The 21,813-nt window shown below is 35.7% G+C and overlaps 1 protein-coding gene and 1 long non-coding RNA gene across 3 annotated transcripts in view; both read left to right on the forward strand.

Moving 5' to 3' along the window:
• The window catches only part of LOC109837788 (pre-mRNA-processing protein 40A-like), a 28,403-nt gene extending 21,957 nt beyond the window's left edge, over positions 1-6,446 (forward strand). The window contains exons 27-31 of the mRNA XM_020406142.1: positions 1,522-1,629; positions 1,739-1,803; positions 1,888-1,990; positions 5,705-5,992; positions 6,117-6,446. Of these exons, the coding sequence (XP_020261731.1) occupies positions 1,522-1,629; positions 1,739-1,803; positions 1,888-1,990; positions 5,705-5,992; positions 6,117-6,233 (681 nt within the window). The 3' untranslated portion in view covers positions 6,234-6,446. The remainder of the gene's footprint in view (positions 1-1,521; positions 1,630-1,738; positions 1,804-1,887; positions 1,991-5,704; positions 5,993-6,116) is intronic.
• Positions 11,437-17,359, forward strand: LOC109836029. 2 transcript variants are annotated; one of them, XR_002245788.1, is made up of 5 exons: positions 11,437-11,569; positions 14,345-14,433; positions 14,537-15,495; positions 15,589-15,615; positions 17,111-17,359. It is a non-coding gene; the product is annotated as an uncharacterized LOC109836029 (long non-coding RNA). The 2 variants fall into 2 exon arrangements; XR_002245787.1 differs by lacking the exon at positions 11,437-11,569 and adding an exon at positions 12,017-12,054.

Here is a 21,813-nt window from a genome sequence, read left to right on the forward strand (position 1 = left end):
ATTGTCTATTTCCTTCTCCAATTAATTTGCGCTTTCATGCTATTTCCTTCATTACCTGTTCCTTTCTTTTACGAGGTATATTACTGTTGTCTTTAATAGTTTTTCTGCTAGGGTTTCGTCTTTAGATCTAGCTCTTTGTTTGTTTGTTTTATTGGGGTTCCTTTTTGTTTTTGTTTTGTTTTTTTTTGGTTTTTTGTTTTTGCTTTTGCTTTTGTTTTTGTTTTTGTTTTTTTAGTTTTTTTTTGGCTCAGCTAGATCTAGCTATTTGTTGACAATGGAGACTCAGAGTTTTGTGTAGATATTAAAAAAAGTTCTTGAAGATTCAACAATTCAATCTTCATATCATTGCCCTCATATAAATGCCAAAGTCCTCAAGGGGCATTGTCAAATGCCTGGAATGCAGATAAAAACCATTCCAATTTGCATATTGAAAGCTTTTGGTTATGAGTGAGCAGGATCGAGAAGCCAAGGAGTGAAGATTAGCTTCTTTATCATTACGAGAAAATTGATCATGTCCATGTGAAAAGAATGGACTATAGTAGCTCCTCAAATGCAAAAGTTGTGATAACTTGTTATTCTGAATGTGTTCATAGTCTTCTTGGTAGTCACTTGCTTTTTAAGGGCCGTAACTCCAATGTCCGTTTTGATGGCGTGTGATATGAAATTACAGTCTTCATGAGTATGTACTTCTGAAGGGAAAATAATAGTTTCAAAGATGCCGAAATTTTGATTGCTTGCGAGGGTAGATGTAATCATAATAATAATCTCCATGGTATCATTTTTCTGTGTGATTTTTTTAATAGATATTTTTGGATCACATCTACCTTCTGTTATAGTTTCCTGAGATTTCTTCGAGTAGGAGGTAGGAGGCAATTTTTACTTGTTAACTTTAATCAGAATTTCATTGAAAGATGATAAGTGGGATACATGTCAGCATCATATCCCTGGCTTTCTTTGTGAAAGCCTCAAATCTTGTTTCCATTACGTTACATCCGATAAGTGTTGGTGCTTGTGCTAGATATGGCAATAAGCAAAGCTTGTATTCAAGGGCTCGAAGATTTTTTGGCTTTATGTGCTTATTCTTTATTTTGGATTCTTCAAGATGGTCTTTTTAGAAAAAACAACCAACTTGTGTCATTAATTTCAAATGATCATCAGAAAAGAGTTGGAGAAGGAAATCAGCAGTTTACTCTTAAGTTTTTGTTGCCTTTGTAATAAATTCTTTTCAAAATTTTCTGAATTACCTGTTGAAACCTCTCTTACACAAACAGTATCAACTCATTTTCCTGTTATTTGTTGACGTATTTGATGGGTCATAAATCTGATGCCTACAATTACTGATAATAGAAGTTACTCCAACTGCTATACCTTCAGTAAAGGGTCATTAATTGCTGATGATGATTAAATGTGTTTTATAGTGCTTAAGCCTGATGCAATTTTTTGTTTGTGAGAAACATTTCCAGAGCATCTTTTTTAATAAGTATTGCCTGCAACTTTACTGAGGTTCCATCCGTTTTGCAGCTTATATTTAAGGAATTGCTTGAAAAGCTGAGGGAAAAGGAGGAGAAAGAAGCTAAAAAGCGGCAACGTCTGGTTGATAATTTTTCTAATCTTCTTTACTCATCCAAGGTATCATGAAACTATGTTATAATTGCTACCCAGGTTCTGTAACTTTGTGTCTTGTTGGGATATTTGAGTCTGCAAAAATCAGCATTCATATTTCATTTCTCTTTTGCAGGAAATATCCGCATCTTCAACATGGGAGGATTGCAAGTCATTGCTTGCAGATTGCCAACAACACAGGTATTCCATCAAAACTGCCCCAAGTTGAACTGGTTTTTGGCTAAACCCTGGTTTGCGTAACTTATTTACTTAATGCACTTCAAGTTCTGCTGGTGAAGAGAGCTGTATGAGGGAGATTTTTGAAAAACATGTCTCACATTTGCAAGAGAAAGCAAATGAGAAGGAGCGCAAAAGAGAGGAAGAAAAGGTATAAGATGTATTTATCTTATTATATGATATTTTTACCATATTGCAAGAGATAATAGAGCATGATCTAGGTTACCTGGTCACTTCATCTAGGCTCCCATATCCGTGTCCATGTCCCATATCCGTGTCCATGTTGGACACTTCTTGGATGCTTCCTGAATACATACATACATTTAGTCAGACGTGTTCTCAATTATATGACACATTTTAGTTAAAAAACCTTATGATACATTTCTTGGATGTATATTTTTGACCTCCAACTTATGCAACTTCACCTCAAATTTATGCAATTTGTTGGGCTTGGGACAAATTTGTTTTAGCACATACCTACTTCATAACCATGATTTTAAAGGGTTGTTTGGGATCTAGTTCAAAAGCGAGCGGCTTTCAATTTGTAATCTACTCAATAAAGGAAACATAAAAATGGTATAAGAATTTCAGTTCTCATAATATGTGATAATATGTGACTGAAAAACAATATCGATCTCATATAGATTATTCATTTAAATATATATGTATATAGCCGTGTCTCTGTATCCTAACTTTTGCAATTTTATCATGTCTCGTGTCCGCACCTGCATCCATATCCATGCAACATAGAGCATAAAACTTAACTCCTTGAAGCATAAAACTTAACTCCTTGAAAAACGCAACTCTTTGAATCTTCATTTAACTATACTTACACTTCACTAGAAGTAGTTTTCTCGTCATTTTAGTAAGAATCGTGCATCATGATTGGGTTTGGCTTCAAGATCTTTACTTGTTGAATTGACTTGTTTGTATTTCTAGCATGGGTATTTAGATCTTACTTTTTGCCGGGAGTTAGGAAATTTCTAGTGCTACATTATAACAGATCCATAATTTAAAGGTGATCATCCAATGTTCTTACCTTCCAATTATACAAAGTCTACATGCACTTTGCTCATTGAGGGATAATTATATTATTTCCTTAAACGTGATAATCACTGAAAAAAATCTATACATTTAAATATATGTGCATAGCCAATAAACTTTGAAGTACAATCATAGTATGATGTAGTTGTCAATATTTATTGACCTAAAACTCAATTTTAACGTTTTAATAATTTGTCAAAATTTATGGTTGTTATACATATAATGAGAAGCTATTTTGAGTTCGACAATTGACATGCTATCTCTTGCAGTTATTAGTAAGTAGCAGTAATAATATTATCGATAAGGTTTTGAGTGGCATGTCCCCTTACAGTTAGTCCTTACCAAGATTTGAAATCTTGGTAGTAGTTGTTGTTTTTCCTTTCCGTTTACTAGTAGTAACGTCAGGAGCTTTGAGGCTTCGATAATTTTCAATTAGAATTATTGGTACATAGACTAAGTCAGAGTTATCCACAAGTTTTATATTCATTGGTTTCATTTTTTTTTCACTTTTCCAAATATTATGCTACTATATTAACTTATAAGAAAACTTTTCAAGGACAAATGGGACCACATGCATATTAATTTCAATAAACAAATTCTTTATAATGTGTGAAATCACATTTCACAAAGAGGGGAAGCAACAGCGTGGAATCTTAATTATGTAGTTTTATTAGAAAATAATGCTAACTAATTAGACCTAAAGGACAAATTTTAACGAACACATTCTTTGTATTTGAACTAAAAGAGGGTGGGAAAACAATGTTGAATCTTAGTTATCTGGTTTTAGTAAAAATTAATTTTAATTTCACTGAATAATGGAGATAACAGTGTTTGGTGTTCCACATATAAAGAACATCTTATCCCACATATGATTACTTTGCATTTAAGTTTAATACTTTAGTGGGTCATTATATATTGTTCTTGAGATCAGCTGGACTAAGTTATTAAAAATAATTATTTTATTAACTGTTTGGACCTAGAATTAGTTTTCCTTAGAAGACTAATGTAAGGAGTCCATGTGCGTCCTTTTTCTCCCTTAGTCTTCTGCTCAGTTTTCTTAATATTGTCTTGTATGATGTTAAACTTGCAACCTATGACACCTAATATCATGCTCTTTACCATTGAGCAAGGCCTTAGCGGCCATGCATGTAATGTTAAGCTACTGAAGATACTATGTGAACTGTGAATGCCAAGTAGGAACAAGACTTGAGCGAGTTGGATTTGAATCTGACTCAAATCAACCCAAATCTTGATTTGTCTAAACCCTTTTCTTCAGCATGATTCCTTTACTTGCATATCACAATAAATATAGAAGAGTCTGCTGGCAAAGCAACCCCTGGCCTGCATGTCTATCACAGGCCAGCTATTCTCTAGCATGGTCACTGGAAATTCTCTTATGTCAAGAGCCTTGGTACAAATATATTTAGTTAAAATATCTTTTGAAACCAATTTGCCAATTCTCAATACTTAATCAGGTCCCATATGGCTACGGGTGCACTCGGTCTGACTATGGCTCGGATATGATACTTACCATGTCCATATCCGCTTATCCATCTCGGATACGGATACGATTACTGATACGGATATACCTCGATTAAGAAAATTCATATATATATGCGGATATGCATGTAGATACAAAACGGATATGAGAAAACTACATAGTATTGAAAAAATTATAGTTAATGTGATACAAAAGAGTTAATTAATATGTTCATAATATTTGGAAAGCTAAAACTATCGTCACAATATGACTAATATGTTTTCGGATATTTCGGATACAGATCCGGATATTTCAATATAAAGCCATATTCGTAACCATATCCTATCGGTTATAGATTTGAGTAACCATATCTGTTTTCAACGGATACGGTTACAGATATTTCCTCAGATACAGATACGGTTTAGCACCCCTACATATGGCCCAGTGAGGACAATTTTCACATAGCACCATCATTACTGATTGGAACATGGAAGTAAAGATAGTACTAAAGTAATGACTTAAAAGAGAGAAATACGCAATCTATACAGAATTACAGATGACATCCAACTATAACTCTGAATTATGATTCTGGTGTTAAATTGCATTTAAAGTTAGCATGGATTATTAAAGTTAGCATGGATTATCCTCTGCACTTTTTTTTTCTGAAGAGGTAAATTCAACCCAGTCTTCTTAGTTAAGGTATTTGTGGGGTAACACAAATCATGCCATCTCTATCGCAAGCCATTATGAGTATGGATACATGTAGTACTACATACATACATATATGCTGACAAGTGACAAGCTTACTTATCACATTGTGAATTTTGGTTCCTTACCTTGATAACTAGGAAACTTTATCTTTGGTGATATCATTTTGGGCTATCATTTAAATAGTTTGGAACTCAATGCTTTAATTTATTGTGTCTCTTAATATTTTATTTACATATCCAGGCCGTTTCATCTCTGAGTATAGATGCCATGTATTTCTTCTGAATGTGTTATATACGATTCACGATCGCCTTGCTGTTCGCATAATAGAAATAATCGATGTGGATATTAGCTTTGAATTCTATCAGACTTCGATTTCTTCATTTTGTTGTAATTTAGTTCCTTGAATTGCCTTCACAGAATCTTCTGCAAATATCAGAATTTGTCATAAGCATTCAAGTTTCTTATGAAGTGTTATTACTTATGACCCTCTACATTAATAGATTGCTTATTAAACTGCTCTCTCTTTGCAGTATTTTCATGCTTATTTTAACTTTTAAGAGTTGCAAAAAAAAAATGTATATTCTTAGCAGCTGAGGATTATGCGTTGTTCTTTGGCATGTTTACTTGTAGGCAAAGAAAGAGAAAGGGAGAGAGGATAAAGAGAAAAGAAGGGACAGAAAAGATAAGGAAAGAGATCATGAAAAGGAAAGGGGAAAACGACGATCTAGAAAGGATGAAACAGACAGTGAAAATGTTGATATTGGAGATAACTCCAGTGTGGATGACAAAAGCAGGAGCAGGGACAGAGAGAGAAAACGTAGGAAACATCATCGCAGTGAAGCAGATGAAGAGAAAGATGAGAAAGAAAAGTACAAGAAGTCCCATAGGCACAGCAGTGACCACAAGAAATCCCGGAAGGTGAACTAAGTATTATTATCTTTTCATTTATTGTATGCTTAAAAAGTAGAGGCCCCATTTATTTATTTATTTTTGAACTGTATTCAGAACGATGCATAATAATTTTCGTTGATACCATTTGCAGCGTGCCTCTGAATCCGACGGTGAAAGCCAGCACAGGAAGCACAAGAAAGATCGAGAAGGATCGCACAGAAATAGTTCCTATGAGGATCTTGAAGACGGTGAACTTGGAGATGATTGAGGAATCCGTTAGTCCTCTTTTCCATTTAGCTTTTGCTCTCCTGTCCAGTTTCGACAGATTTCAAACGTGTCAACATCTTGTAATCACTAGTTACTGGAACCATTTTTACGGATAGTTCATGGTAGCATATCTGCTCTCGGCAAATTTCTTCAGTTAAGAGTATGAACAATGTATGTACCTTAATATCTATAATATAAGTTATTTTTGCATTCACAACAGAAGCTAAAGAAAGGGGAGAAGGGGGGTTTTGAATATATTTTTCTTACGTCAGTCATACAGCAGTTACTTCTTGTTGTTGAGTATGAAGTTAAACATATTTCTGTATTAATATGGAACATGTTTCAGGAGAGCCCCAGAAACATTTAACAAGAGCGGATATCTTATCTACATGTGCTTGCTCGAGATCCTGGCGGTTGTTTTCACGCCTTGATTCCCGCATTTCTTTATCGCGAGTGTTAAATAACAAAGTGGCCCTCTACATGGGCTTTACAAGACCGTGTAAAAATTGCTTCCTCACACTTTGTTGACCTTACACTCTTCCAAATATTCTTCATGCCCTCATCACTTAACAGTAGGTCTAGTGACTGGGCTGCGCTGAGGCGACCCCGGCCTAGGCTCCCCGGTTCCTAGCTGATCCGGGCTGGTCAATTCGGGCTAACCTTGAGTTTGGGTTGAGCCAAAGTTTAGGTTCCCGGGTTGGAAACACAACCCAACCCGGCTCATTTGAGTTGGGCAGGGTTAGGTGAATCCAACCCATTTCTTTTCCTTTCTTTATCACACTTTTATGTTTTTGACTTGTTTTAGAACTTGACTTAGAAGAAATTTGACCAATTGGTGGCAAGTTTGTTGCATTTTGAGGAATACTTTGGATTCAGACATATCAATTTTTTGCGTGAAAAATACTAAATAGTTAACAATAGTTAGTTAATTACTAATAACTAATTTATTTTACTAAAATCTAATGGCCTTACGAAGATTGGGTGCAAGTTAGGTTCCGGCTCAGTCAGGGCCCATGTTCGATCTGAGTTGGGTTAGGCTTATGGGTCGGGTTCGAGTTCAAGCTTGGGTATCAGAAATAGGCCCATACTTTGCCCACTTTGAGACCGAACCGAGCCGAGCGAGCCAAACTCGGGCCGCATTGTACCAGGTTGGGTCAAACCCAACCTAGAACGGGCTGGTTCAGTGTGGGTTTTGGGCCAACTCATCCTCGTCGCCACGCTTACTTAGTTCTTGCACCCGTTAGCTTTGATCATCTTGTGGATGAAATTTGATTTATTCTTTTGTATCTAAAGATTTATACAACTTTACCCAGCATAGATGAGCCGAATGGTTAGAAGGTTTCAATATGATTCCTACTACTTTAAATCTTTAAACCAAAAGATTTAAGATATAAAAATATCCAAAATGTTTATTGGCTCATCTTCATTTATTTGGAAGAAATCCTGTTATCTTTAGCTGGTAGTGATAATGAAAAATTACTCTCTTCATTCGTCACTAGTTTCTCCTACTTATACTTATATCTTTGTCCAAATGGATTTATTTTCTATATTCTCAAAGTGAACTCTTTTTGCCATGCAAATTGCTAAGACCTGTTCTAACAATAGAAGTCATTTTTTTATTTTTTTAAGAGAACATATTAATTTTTATGGACTTTAACCGTTTTTTTGGTTTTTTCCCTCAAAAATTTGTATTTAGGTAAAATCCATGATATACCCAAAAAAAAGAAGATAAGAAAAAATGTCATTCTTGCAGTTTCAAAATGAGCAAAATTGACCTGCACGATGACCCGACATTAGCGTAAAAATAAGCTAAAAAGAGGAATAAGGAAAAGCTTCACAACTGTGTTACAGTACTTAACCCAAGTTAACAATTTGGCAAGTTAGAGATCCAATGTATTAGAGAACTCTTCAAAGTATTAATAGGATTCTAAGAAAAGAATGATAGTAACTTAGAATTTATACTAACAAAGATTCATTGAAAGTACATGGATGCATAACACTAATTTTATTTAGTAACTTAATTCATTTGATTATATATGACAATGTGGAAACAAATTACCATGTGCATTTATTAGATCTAACCACATGTCGTTGGGATATCTAAATAAGAGAAAACGATTAATAACTAAAGGATTGAAGCTTTACTTCCTTGTTTGGGATGAGGTCTCATTTGTGTTCCCTTTTCAAATGTGATCCCCATATATCATAATCTTGAAATGTTCTGCCTTTGTAAGCTGGACAATGTCACATAATAATTTAGAAATAACAAGCATCAAAGCAAATGTAAATAATAAACATCAAAGTAAACTCACATCCATTGTATCAAATTTGTTGAACTCCTCACCTCTGCCATGTGGATATAATTTAGAAAAAAAATCAAACTAAATTTTTGTCATAGAATTGATGGTAAATTACAGGGAAAATTCACAAATATATTTAATTTGGGAAGTATACATAGAAAGATAAAAAAACAAAACATCTCAATGCTATCCAAAGTTTCAACTAAATAAATAATCCCAAAACTTAACTTACCAAAACATTAACCCCTCCAAAATGATCAACAATACACTTTACAAAACCCTACAGCACCCCTACAATCCTTTATATGAAGCCGATGTCTATCCACATTACTCATCCCCTCTCCTCTAATCTCCTCCATCGCTCCTCAACATCAATATGGGTTTGTTAATTTTCCCTGGTTTCTTTTACTTTTTGATCCATAAATTTGTTTCCCTATTTTTTAATCAAGGAGGGGTTGGAATGATGTGGAGAGGTGATAACCTGAGAATTCAAAATAGGGTGATGTAGGACAAAAAGTTATATAGGATCAAAAATTCAAAGTGTCCGAATGGGTCAAAATTTGCACAACTTAAGCGAAATAGGCCAATGAGCAAGACTCATGTCTTTGCCATGAGATCCACTGTTTTTCGGGCATCTGAGATCGTTTAGGGCCTTAAATTTGCAATTTACTATTTTTTCTATTTTCTATTGGGTAATTTAGTAAGTTTCTTTTAAACTTCTTTTAGGGTTTTAGAATTTCCCCTTAAATACTTTATTTTGGGGCAGTGGCCGTCATCTTTTAGAATTGAATAAATTTTCTCTTGAAGAAACCATAGCCAATTTTCGGCGTTTATCCTTGAGGAAGTCCTCGTATTAAGGCTTTCTTGGAGGAAGTCCTTGTGGAAATGCTTTCTTTATTTTCACCACCGTGTCATATGGTTTTTGACTGAAAATTTTAGGAGAAGAATAGAGGTTTCTAAATAACTATAGATTTATGCTTGTGGTTGGAATTGTTTAATTATGTTTGTTTTGAATGTGCACTGTAGATATAAACAATGTCTATCTACAGCTGATTGAAAATATCAGGTGCGAAGAAAGGTTTCTAGATAACTATATGCTTATTCTTCTGGTTGAAAATTTTTAATTATATTTGGTTTGAAGATGCACGTTGTGTAAAATATAGGATCGAAAAGATAGAGGTGAGGAAGGAGCAGTGCGGAGGTGAGGAATTGAGTTGTCTCTCCATTTTTTTCGGTTTCCTTATTTCCACAACCGAATAAAAATTGATTGTAGAGAGAGCTAGTATTAACATTGGAGGGAGGAAAAATTAGCACCACAAGAGTTGGACCCTGGACCTTGAGGCTCAAAATATAGACTCTAGCATCACAAGAGTTGGACCCTGGACCTTGAGGCTCAAAATATAGACTCTTACTAACTTATCTATGAAGTAGTTAGGTGGCGATGTAGAGAAAATTGTTTAAATTATATCAATCCTATAATTATATTATACAGTATAATATAATATAAATAGTAATAGTAATAACAATAACAAATTTTTTCGGACTAAGAGTGATCTTAGAAGCAGATAGATTTAAATACGATGAAGTAAATCCTTAATTCCTGAAGGAATAAAGCTCTTTATGTGAGAATTTGGGGCTTAAAAATAAATAGATGAAACATGCGATTTTTTGGGGAAAAACCTTCAATATATATTATTATCTTATGTAGTTGGTAGCCGCTATTCCTACAGTGCCTTGGGAGGTGGTACATCGTAGTTCTTTTTGGGCTAAAAAGTTAAATTAGGTTAATGTTTAGACTAATGAGTAAAATTAAATTTTTTTCATACCAAACTATCAGGTGCTACTGTGCTTAGGAACAGTAGTAGACCCATTAGTTTTAGTATATAGATAAACTAGTGTGCAGCCCGTGCGCAGCACGGTGTTTTTTTTGCTACAGTGTTCCCGCCGTTTTTAAACTCTCCCGGTTTGAATTTTCTGATGTGCTACAGTAACTCGCCTGCTACAGTACCATTCCCGAGCTGCTACAGTAACCGATCTGCTACAGTGTTTTTAAGTTTTTTCAGCTGCTACAGTAATACTGCTACAGTAAATCTACTGCAGCATTTACTGTAGCATGAACAGTGACTCTTTGTTTCTCCCATTTGTATAAAAGAATAGATTTAGTATTCTCTCTATTACACACATGTTCGTATTTATCTATATTATTAAAGAAAATGTTGTTAGGAAAAGGGTATATTTGGCTTTTTAAGCCTCACGTTTGATGAAAATTGATGTCAGGACATGGGAGGGATATACAATTTACCCTTTAAATAAAAATTTGGGAAATAAATACCACTCTATGAACCTTACCCATACAACTTAGGAGAAACTTTCAAAATAGACTCATTTAAAACTTTATTAGCTAAGATCGTTCTATTACAAAAGTATTTACAGAAATTGACCCAATTTCGACCGTGTCAGCAGCACTGTCAGAAACTGGATCGATTATAAAAAAGACCGCTCTCTAATTAGTTGGTGTCGGGAACCTCGACTAGTTAGAACCTAATTAGGACCTAGCTTCTAATTAGCCGGGTTGATAATCCCGATTAATTAGACAGATATCTGCTTCTTAATTGTTTCAAAATAGTCAGGGTCGCCAACCAAAATTATTTTGAACTGTGTTTTGAAATCCAAGTCAAAATAGTTAGGATTGTTAATCCTGACTATTTGACTAAGACTTTAGCCCCTATTCGGAAAATAGTTAAGTTTTTATAAGGAACGGGTTGGAAACACCGTCTATTAATTTCGCTGAGATGTGGGCCTGAAATTAAAAAAATAGATAAGGTTCCCAAACCCTTCCACTTTTTAGTTATATAGACTTCACGGGTTCACTTCTCATTTCTCATTTCTCTCTCTCACTCTAACTTTTCCTCTCTCTCCTAGTCTGACTCTCTCTTTCTCTTACTTTGACTTTTGATGAGAATGATGACGGGGATTGTGGGTGACTTGCAGTGGGTCTCATAAGGGATCTTTGGATTTCTATCACGCCTACATCAAAGTAATTTCTCTCCTTTCTCTCTTCTTCAACTTTTAAATCTTAGGTTTTCATATCTTTCTAGGGTTTTCATCAAAATTAAATTTCTTGGGTTTAAAATTATCTATCAATTAGATATATTTGTGATGACTATGAGTCTTTGTGTGTGGTAGGATTTAATTGAATTTGGAATTCTAGGGTATAGAATGCAAATATTGGGGTTAAAAGTTTTCATTTATTTTTTTAGGATTTTAATTAAAATTAGAGTTATAGGGCTCATTGTTAGGTCTCATGTTATGAGCATACATTTTCTAATCTTGTTTTGATGATTACAAACAATTCCTAATATTATTTGTCTAGTGTTTATGCTTTCGTATTAGGTATTCTAGACAAACAATATGTTGGAGGATGGATGGAATCAAGCATTCACGATCATATCCAATGGATGTTGGCGGAATAGTGGAGAAGTAATGCATTTCATGTTGAAGATCCAAGTTCAAGCTTCATCCGTAAGTTTACCAAGTCGTGATTATTGAAGACCTTCATCAAGCTTGAGTAATTTAGTTTAGATTTTATATTATGTGTGTTGGTACTTTAAGCTCAATTATATGCACACATACACGTTTTGGTTTTGTATATATACAATTATATATATACATATATGTTTTGGTTTAGCTATATAGATACGAAACAATATATATCTTCATTTTTATATTTATGTGTTTCATATTCTATTAAAATTGCAAAATATTATGTTTATGGATTTAAAACTTATTTACACTATTTTCATATTTTGTATAAGTCACTAAATCCATTCTAAAATGTTTCAAAGTTTTGTTTTAGTCATTTTGGCAAGATCAAGTTTTTAACATGTTCATACTTATATGATTTTGCAAAATAATGAGATTTCAAATTTGGGAGATGTTTTTTAAAAACCAGTTTTTGTAACATGTGTATTATCATGTCTATAATAATTTCTCAAAGTTTCATAATTTTTAGAATTTGTTTACTATTTTTAAAGGTAGTTTGAAAATCAAGTTTCTGCTTTAAACAGGCTGTATACTTATTATCAGTCGACTGGTCAGTCGACTGATGAAATCAGTTGACTGATCGGTCGACTGATGAAAGTGCCTGTAGTTGCCAAATGTTTCTGTTTTGTTTTGGTCGACTGACCAGTCGACTGATGATCCATCAGTTGACTGATAAAAGTCGCAAGTCGACTGATGAGCTGGAAAATACCTACAACGGTCACCTCATCAGTCGACTGATGAAACCCGTCAGTCGACTGATGGTCTATAATGGCTATATATATAGCCTTGGTTATTTTATCATTTTTGCTGGTTTTGCTTGGGTTTAGTGCCTTGGTTCTTTATCCGATATATACCCCTATTCTATTTCATTTCTGAACTAAGAAAAAGAGAGTTTAAAAACAAGTTTTAAGCATGGTTTAAGTTTGTTTAAGTGTTTACAAAATTGGTTTGGTGAAGATTGTTTCATAAGAAGAGGAGATCATCTTTGGTTTGAGCTTTCCATTTCACATCTCCATCTCTCTTGTTCTAGAGAAGTTTTCTCAACTCATTTATTTAGCTTGTTTACATTTATATTATCATATTTATATTTGCCAGACTTTAATTAAGTTTGATTTTATTTTCTCATTGCTTGCACACACAACCTTTGAGCTTAAGTATTTTCACATATTGTATAATTTGGGGTTGTGGTGAGTGTAACCTTGAGAGTGAGCCTAAATTGTGTTCTTATCTATTATAGAGAACAAATCTTGTAATTGAGCCTTATTGTGAGAGTATCACCTTGTAATACACATTTACACAAAGAGGAGTGTGTGGTGAGGATGTAGTCGATACCAAGAGGAGTGACGTCGGTAGTAAAGCCTAGAGAGAGGTAGTAAAGTCGAGCACTTAAGGGAGACGATACGTGAGGACCAACACTTGAGGTTGTAGTTTGTGTATGTACATTGTGAGAGATTTATAGAATTTTTGGTGAGCTAGAAAACCGAGTGTGTAGAGAACTTTCGGCTTCCAAACCGGGTGTGTCGATAGTATAGTTCTCCCCAGGAGTGGGGAGCGGAGACGTAGGACGGAAGGCCTGAACTCCGTGATCATATTATTGTGTTTGAATTGCTCTTTGTGTCCATTATTTTTTTATATTGTTTCTTGTTTGTTTTTCCCTTTGCATATATATCCTTGTATATATCTTATTGAATATCATCATTGTTAGAATATATTTGTTAATTAATTTTAATCAGCATTAATATCTAATAAGATTAGAAATAACCCTATTCACCCCCCTCTAGGGTACTTTCATTCTTATCGTGAGCTAGCCCAATAGCCTACTCGAAAAGATAATTAGTACCGCTTATCGTGATTTGCACTCATCATCATCTACATGTAGAAAAAATGATATTGTTTTAAATTTTTAATCATTGTTTTAGATATGTGTAGAAGGGACGGCTATTAAATTACGTGAAAAATCAACATATCAAACTAGTTCAATTCATGTTCTAGAATACTCCTAATTATGTGAAAATTTTATCATATACATTACGTGACGTGTTGAACAAGATGTATGATACCGATCATGAATTTGATTAACTTATTAGTCTAGCTCACGATAAGATTTGAGCTCACCATCTCATAATATAAATATATATATATATATATATAGATAGCAATTAATGTGTAAAATTTATTTGATATTTTTTATGTTTAATATATTGTATGTAATTTCTAATTCAATATATTCTATAATATAATAATGACACATTTTATTCTATATGTGCAGACATATGCATCATCTCCGTAGGACCAATGACTTACGAGGTCCTATACGACCAAGATCAATACCGATCTACACAGTTAGAGTTAGGGGAGGTAAAAATTTTCAATATTTTCAATCATTTAATGTTTTCAATCTTATTTTTCATTTTGCGTGATTGTTTTGTCTAATATATATTATTTTTTGTAACACATGTAGGCCTCGAATATTAATGTAATTAATCACACCCGTGCAAGTTCAGGTTAGAATTTGACAGATCCATGTGTTCAAGACTATGTTCATCAAGCAGGCTTTTTTTGAATGTTCAAAGGTGCAATGGATAAGGCTCGATTGACCCGTCTTGATAGCTTTGGTTGACCGATGGAGACCTGAGACAAACACATTGCACTCATGACAAGGAGAGACAAGTATTACTTTGCAGGATGTAGGGGTTGTTTTTGGCCTCAAAGTAATGAGAATACTGTTATGGGTACCTACGACTTTAATTGGGTAGGAGTGTGTGAAGGTCTATTGGGACAAGCTCCTGATATGAAGGGTGGCAAGGTTAAGCTCAAATAGCTACATCAAAATGACATGAATGTACCGATAGAGGCCACAAATGAGATCATTAAGACATATGCTCAACATACATAAGGTATATTATCGACACTATTCTAATTTCAGATTCAACCAAGGATTTAGTGCGCGTTATACGGTTGCCACTTCTTATGAATCTTGATAAGTATGGAGAACTATCAGGGGGAATTACAGTGCTAGCCTATCTCTATAGGGAGTTGGCAAAAGTGGCATTCATGCAAATAAGGATTTAGTGAAGGTATATGGCTTGCAAGTGTCCCGATCTTATGCTTTGAAATTGTCGAGATACACATGCCCGATCGGGTGCTTTGATAATTTGGATTGAAACAACACATTCTAGATCCTATAGAAGAAGAGAGCAAAATCCCTAAACGTGAGCATATCATTAAAATTATGAGATAATTTGTCAATCGTACATTGAGGATTGAGATTTCAGCAAGAGTGCTATAGTGATGGAGAGAGGTGGCGTGCCAGACCTAGATGTGTATATACATTGGTATGGGGGATTACTTGCTGATGGGTATATCAGGAGAACAAATCACCTTCCATATATATCCGAGAGTCCAATTGAAAGAATGTTGGTAAGTAGATAGAGAAAATCTACACTTATTTTGTGATTATTATTTTTTCATGATTATTTAGCTAACCATTTCTTTTTGATTGTTATCTTGTAGGAAGAAGAACTCTATGAGAGAATGTTGGTAAGTAGATAGAGAAAATCTATAATTATTTCATCATTATTATTTTTCATGATCATTTTGCTAATTATTTTCTTCTATTGCACATGATGCCTTGAGATCGACTAATGAGCAAATGGGCAAGGAATTCATTTGTATGCATCATAGGGAAGATTCAATCCACTCTTAGAAAGCATCACACATGTTGATAATATTGCGTTAGTAGTGGGTTTAGTCCCACATTGGTTATGAGGACAAGCCTCACCCTCATCTACTTGTATATATATGTACATACTCAATATTCAATTCAAGTAAAATTTACCCAAGGCTCTCTCCCTGTCTCTCTTACTTTAACATGGTATCAGAGCTTGGTTTAGGGTTTCCCAAATAATAATTTTTTTCCAAATAAATAAAAATTTCCCTTCTAAGTTGTGATCTCAGTCGCCGCAGAGAAGATCCTCAGCAGCACTGCGATATCAACGAGTTGCTGCTTGCGTCACAAATCTTCGCGTGCGAATCCCGGTCCAATCCCGCAATCCCGCCTGCCAGAAATCGATTGCACCCGGATCGTCTGTCCCCAATTGCTCCCCACCCCCGCCGATTTTTTACGACCCCCGATCATCCACTAATTGGAGAAGTGATTTCCCCGGAGAATTTAATAATATACTTATATATATATAATTATTAATATATAATATATAATTATAATAATATATATATATATTATAGTATAGATAGCGATCATACGACTATAATTTTAAGGCAACAAAGAGAGCGAACTGACGGAGGGTGCAGATACAGAGGAGAATAAGAAGCAGCATCTAGGGCCCAATAGTAAGGAATTGGAGGAATGCAGGTGAAGGGTATTGATGGCACTTTTAGGTGACCTCAACCGAAAAATTTATTTTGTGTTTTTTCCCATGCCACAGATTTTGAATGAGCGTATTCAGTTCACCATCTTCATTTGACCCCGCCTCGCAGCCCTGAACAACGGCTTCGGAAAGGGGGGGATCGGTACATTGAGTTGTCGCAGCCAATTGTACTTCGGCTTTTAGAGCTGACATATTTGCTAGGCCGTTCGATCATCACTCTTGCGTCATAAGTCGCTACTTGCCACCTTTGCGTGGATGCAAACATTCTGGTTCCATTCTAACCTTCATGTTTTTTCGTTCAAAGTTTATTATCTTGAACTTTGGTTTGCTGTTATGGCTCCTTCAGAGAAGATTCCTAAACCACCACTGCCCCTCAATGATCAAAGTGACTGGGTAGGGTGGTCCACCATTGTCACCAATGCCTTGCGTATCGCTGGTCTTCTTGATCATCTCACCAGTATGGGATCAGTTCCACCATCCATCAGTACTGTTGCTTCATCCAGTACTGTTACATCTGGCAGTAGTGATGTCGATCTTCAGACCGCTCGTGCTCTCTATATCATTTGAGCTTGAATTTAATTTCTATTAGCTCTTTATGTATGGCTGACATGTTTGTCTCATTTTATTATAATACTTGTCTTGTGCAGGATCCACAGACGGGCAAGACGGTTGGGGCGGGTCTTAGGAGCACAAGCTGTATTTTCTAAAATATCGTCACCTTCCAGGGTCCATACGTCCACGTTCTCTTGTTGTTTCTGTTCATCATAACCCTCTACCTCGCTTCTTGCCAATTTGTGGCATAGACGACTTGGTCATGTGTTTAATAAAAGGCTGGAGAGTCTTATTCAGTCTGGAGTACTTGGTTCTGTATCATCTAGCTCTAGTATTGAGTCATGTACTGGTTATAAATTGGCTAAATTCACTAATTTACTATTTAAAATGAGTATATCTGTATCCACTTCCTTATTTGATTTAGTATATTCTGATATTTGGGGGCCAGTTTCTCTGCCTTCTTTATCTGGCTACTTATATTATGTTAGTTTTATCGACGATTTCTCTCGTTTTACATGGGTTTACTTACTTAAGAATCGTTCTGATGTACTTACTGCTTATCAAGCTTTCACTGCTATAATTTTTACTCAATGGCAATCTCGTATTAAAGTTTTTCATTCTAACTATGCCAAAGAGTACCTATCCTCTACCATGCGCTCTATTATGTCCTCTCATGGGACTATCTTTCAATAGTCATGTACCTACACTCATGAGCAAAATGATATTGTTGAACGTAAACATCGTCATATCCTCGATACCGTTCAATCCATGCTTATTTCTTACTATGTTCCTCATCGTTTCTGGGCTGAGGCCATTCTCACTACTACTCATGCTATTAATGTCACTCTATTTAGCTCTCTTTCCGGTGCTACTCCTTATAGTCGTGTTTATATTCATCCTCCCCGTTATGATCTAGTCTGTGTTTTTGGTTGTCACTGTTTTGTTCTTCTGCCATCTCACGAACGTGATAACTTGTCTCCTAGAGCTATTTCTTGTGTCTATTTAGGAATTAGTTCTGAACAACGAGGTTATCATTGTTATGATCCCGCAACTCATCGAGTTCATATATCTCATCACGTTCAGTTCGAAGAGGATTCTCCATATTATTCTGCTTCTGATAACTTCAATTTCATCCACTCTACTGATCATGCTTCCCTGTCAGCTGCATCACCCACTTCTTCACCTTAGTTTTCCTTTCGAGATCTCTCTGACATCTCTCCATCTCTTTCTGTTGACACTTCCTCACCTGAGCCTTCTCTTACACCATTTGATCCCTATCTCGTGAACACGACACTCACTCTAAAAAATGCTGTTGATCTCCACGCACCTGCGCCAACATCTGCCCCACCTAATGTTCCTCTTGCTCTTCATCGAGGCAAACACCCACATGCCATGCCTGACTGGTATGCTTCAGTTACTTTCTATTCACCTATCTTTCATAACTTTCTTGCTGCTATTCATACTACCGTTGAGCCAAAAGTCCTTTCAAGAGGCAGTTCAATTTTCAGAGTGTCGACAGGCTATGGTTAAGGAATTTCAGGCCTTTAAGCAAACACATACCTGAATGTTGTTCTCTATCCCCCTGGGATCTCCCTTATTAGCAGTAAATAGGTTTATAAGGTTAAGTATCGTCCTGATGACACCATTGAACATCAAAAAGCTTGTTTAGTGGCTCGAGGTTTTACTCAGCAACAAGATATTGATTATGAGGAGACCCTTGCTCTTGTTGCTCAGATGCCCACCGTTTGTACTCTATTTGCGGTTGTTGCTGCTCATCGTTGGCCCTTAGACCAGATGGATGTCAATAATACTTTTCTCCATGACTCTTTATCTGAGACAGTATATATGCAACCGCCTCCATAGTCCAATATTCCTCTGAGACACGTATGTCTCCTTCGTCATGTTGTTTATGGTCTCAAGCAGGCACACTACGGTTGGTTTGAGTGTTTTCGCAATGTCGTGCTCAAGGCGCGCTTTATGGAGAGTCATCAAGATGCTTCTCTATTTGTTCGCACTACATCGCGTGGCAGAGTTTTATTACTCATTTATGTAGATGATATTATCATTACAAGTTATGATGCTGCTGATATATAGTTTGCAAAATCTCAATTACAATAATAGTTTCACATGAAGGATCTTGGATCTCTTCGCTATTTTCTTGGTCTAGAAATTTCTCAGGGCTCGCGAGGTGTACTACTGTCTCAACAGAAGTATCTATCGGATATTCTAGATCGCGCTGAGCTAACTGACGATGCAACTGTCGATACTTCACTCTAACAAAATGTCAAACTTTACTCTACTGATGGTGAGCCTCTATCCGATCCTACCCGATACCGACATCTTATTGGCTAACGATCCTACCCGATACCGACATCTTATTGGCTAGATGGTCTATCAGTGCATCTCTCGACCAGATATCTCTCATGCTGTTGGTATTGTCAGTCAATCTGTTAGTGTCCCACGTTCTGTACACTATGCTTCCTTATTACAGATTCTTCGGTATCTCCTGGGTATTAGCATTCACTCTCTTCTGTTTTCTGCTATATCCAATTTAGAGCTTTGTGCACATTTTGATGCTGATTGGGCTGGTGATCCCACTACCAGGAAGTCTACCATAGGTTATTATATATTTCTTGGTGAATCCCATATTTCTCGTCAGAGTAAGAAACAAGATGTTATTGCTCTTTCCAGCACCGAGGCAGAGTATTGTGCAATGTCCACAACAGCTAAAGAGGTTATTCATCTCCATCGTCTTCTCAGTGATTTCAGTATTTCTGTTACGACTTCTACTTCTCTCTATTGTGATAATAAGAGTGCAATCCAGATTGCTAATAATTCAGTATTTTATGAGAGGACCAAACATATTAAGATCGACACACATTTTGTCCGTCAATAAGTTATCAAGGATAAGACAATTCTACTTCCCCATGTCTCATCCGATGACGAGCTTGCAGATTTCTTCACAAAGGCTTTACCCGTTCATCGATTCTTGTATGCAAACTTACTTTGTTTGATCCAACATGAGTTTGAGGGGGGCTGTTGTGGCGCCCCTGGGTTCACACAAGGCTGCAGTCCAAGGTGAAACCAAGAATATCAAACCTGTCATGCACCACACCGTGCAATAACATGTTTCACCATCATAATTAACATCTATCTAGTAGAGTCAACAATAGGTGCAGGTACAAAAGCAAGTAAAAGATAGTACAAGAAGTAACTAATGAAGTGATAGTGATCACATTAATATCTCATCATCCAACATACAGAAATACATAGTCAATATCTGAATAGATAACTGAAATACTCAACAAGTCTCAAAATACAAATATCCGACAAGAGGAAATAAGGCACACAACCTTTACAACTTCTAGAATAAGATTCTCAAATGTCTAACAAAACTACAGTGGAGCTCCAAAATAAAACATAGCTAAAATAGACAGCTGAACACTAAAGTGTGTCGCTATCAACCTGCGACTCTCCGGGCTCCTGGCTCGTTACCTGAAAGGGGGAGGGACAACGAGCGTCAAAGCGCTAGCGAGTAACATCACAACCAACCCCAAGGGAACAGGGCTCGTTGTATAAGAAAATATAGATAATACATAATAGATCTCAAATCATTGATCTTACTAAAGAGGATTTTAGTATTTAGAAATTTACAACACGAGCATAGGTACGTCGAGCGAAATAATCCAAACAAGGAAACCCTCATGTATATACCTTGTATCTCAAATTGTAAATCCCTAAACACTAAACCCGAGGTTCTAGTACAGGAAATAATAATAAAAGAAATACAACCAATCTCAGAGCATAAATACAGTGCCATGTCATAGCTTACATGAGCATCATGTTATAACTTACATGTATGTCATGTTATAATCTACATAAGTGTCATGTCATAAACTCCTATGAGAAAGTCATATACAGGGTTAAGAAATATGTCCGATACAGGAACTAAATACTGTGGTTTCTAAACACATGGAATAAGTGGCAAATGTCCAACACGAGGACTGAAATAGATTATAGTCCAACACGAGGACTTATATAGATTATAGTCCAACACGAGGACTGTGTAACTGTAAAAAATATATGCGGACTGATATACATAATCTAAACTCACCCGCATCTCGGTGTACATGTCTAAACTTGTGTCCAAAGTCATCCCATATGTACAGATAAATCATTAACATGGTAAACTAGGGTCAGGTTATCGAGGCGACCCCGAAGAGCAACTCAAACAGATCAAAAATCTGTAAAACAGCTCATCAGTCGACTGATGTGTCGACTGATGATGTCAGTCGACTCATATGTCGACTGATAAGGTTCAGGCAGCACAGCCTCAGCACACCAGTCGACTGATCAGTTGACTGAGAAGCTGAGAAAACAAAATCAACCCGTTAGTCGACTGATCAGTTGACTGATGACTGAAAATTTTAGCCCGTCGGTCGACTGATCAGTCGACCGATTAACCGCAGAAAACTCTGCACAGGCTATTTTTTCACCTAAATTTGATCCAAACTCATCTCCATCAATCCCAAGCATGAAAAATACTGATATCAACATATTTGCACTAAACTGGAATGAAAGATCACATGGAAACATTTATCAAAAACCTTAAACACATAAAAACATGTTTAATACGTTTTGAAATCAATAAATCATGAAATAACTCTTGTCAAACGTTTTTCAGATCTAGATCTCTTTAATAAAACATTGATGATCTTTTTCTAAATTGAGAAGCTCAATACTTCACATCATATACCATAAAGATTTATTTTTTGTACTAAAAATACGTTTTTGGCTC

Source organism: Asparagus officinalis, chromosome 4, assembly GCF_001876935.1.
Source record: "Asparagus officinalis chromosome 4, Aspof.V1, whole genome shotgun sequence".
Lineage (NCBI taxonomy): Eukaryota > Viridiplantae > Streptophyta > Magnoliopsida > Asparagales > Asparagaceae > Asparagus > Asparagus officinalis.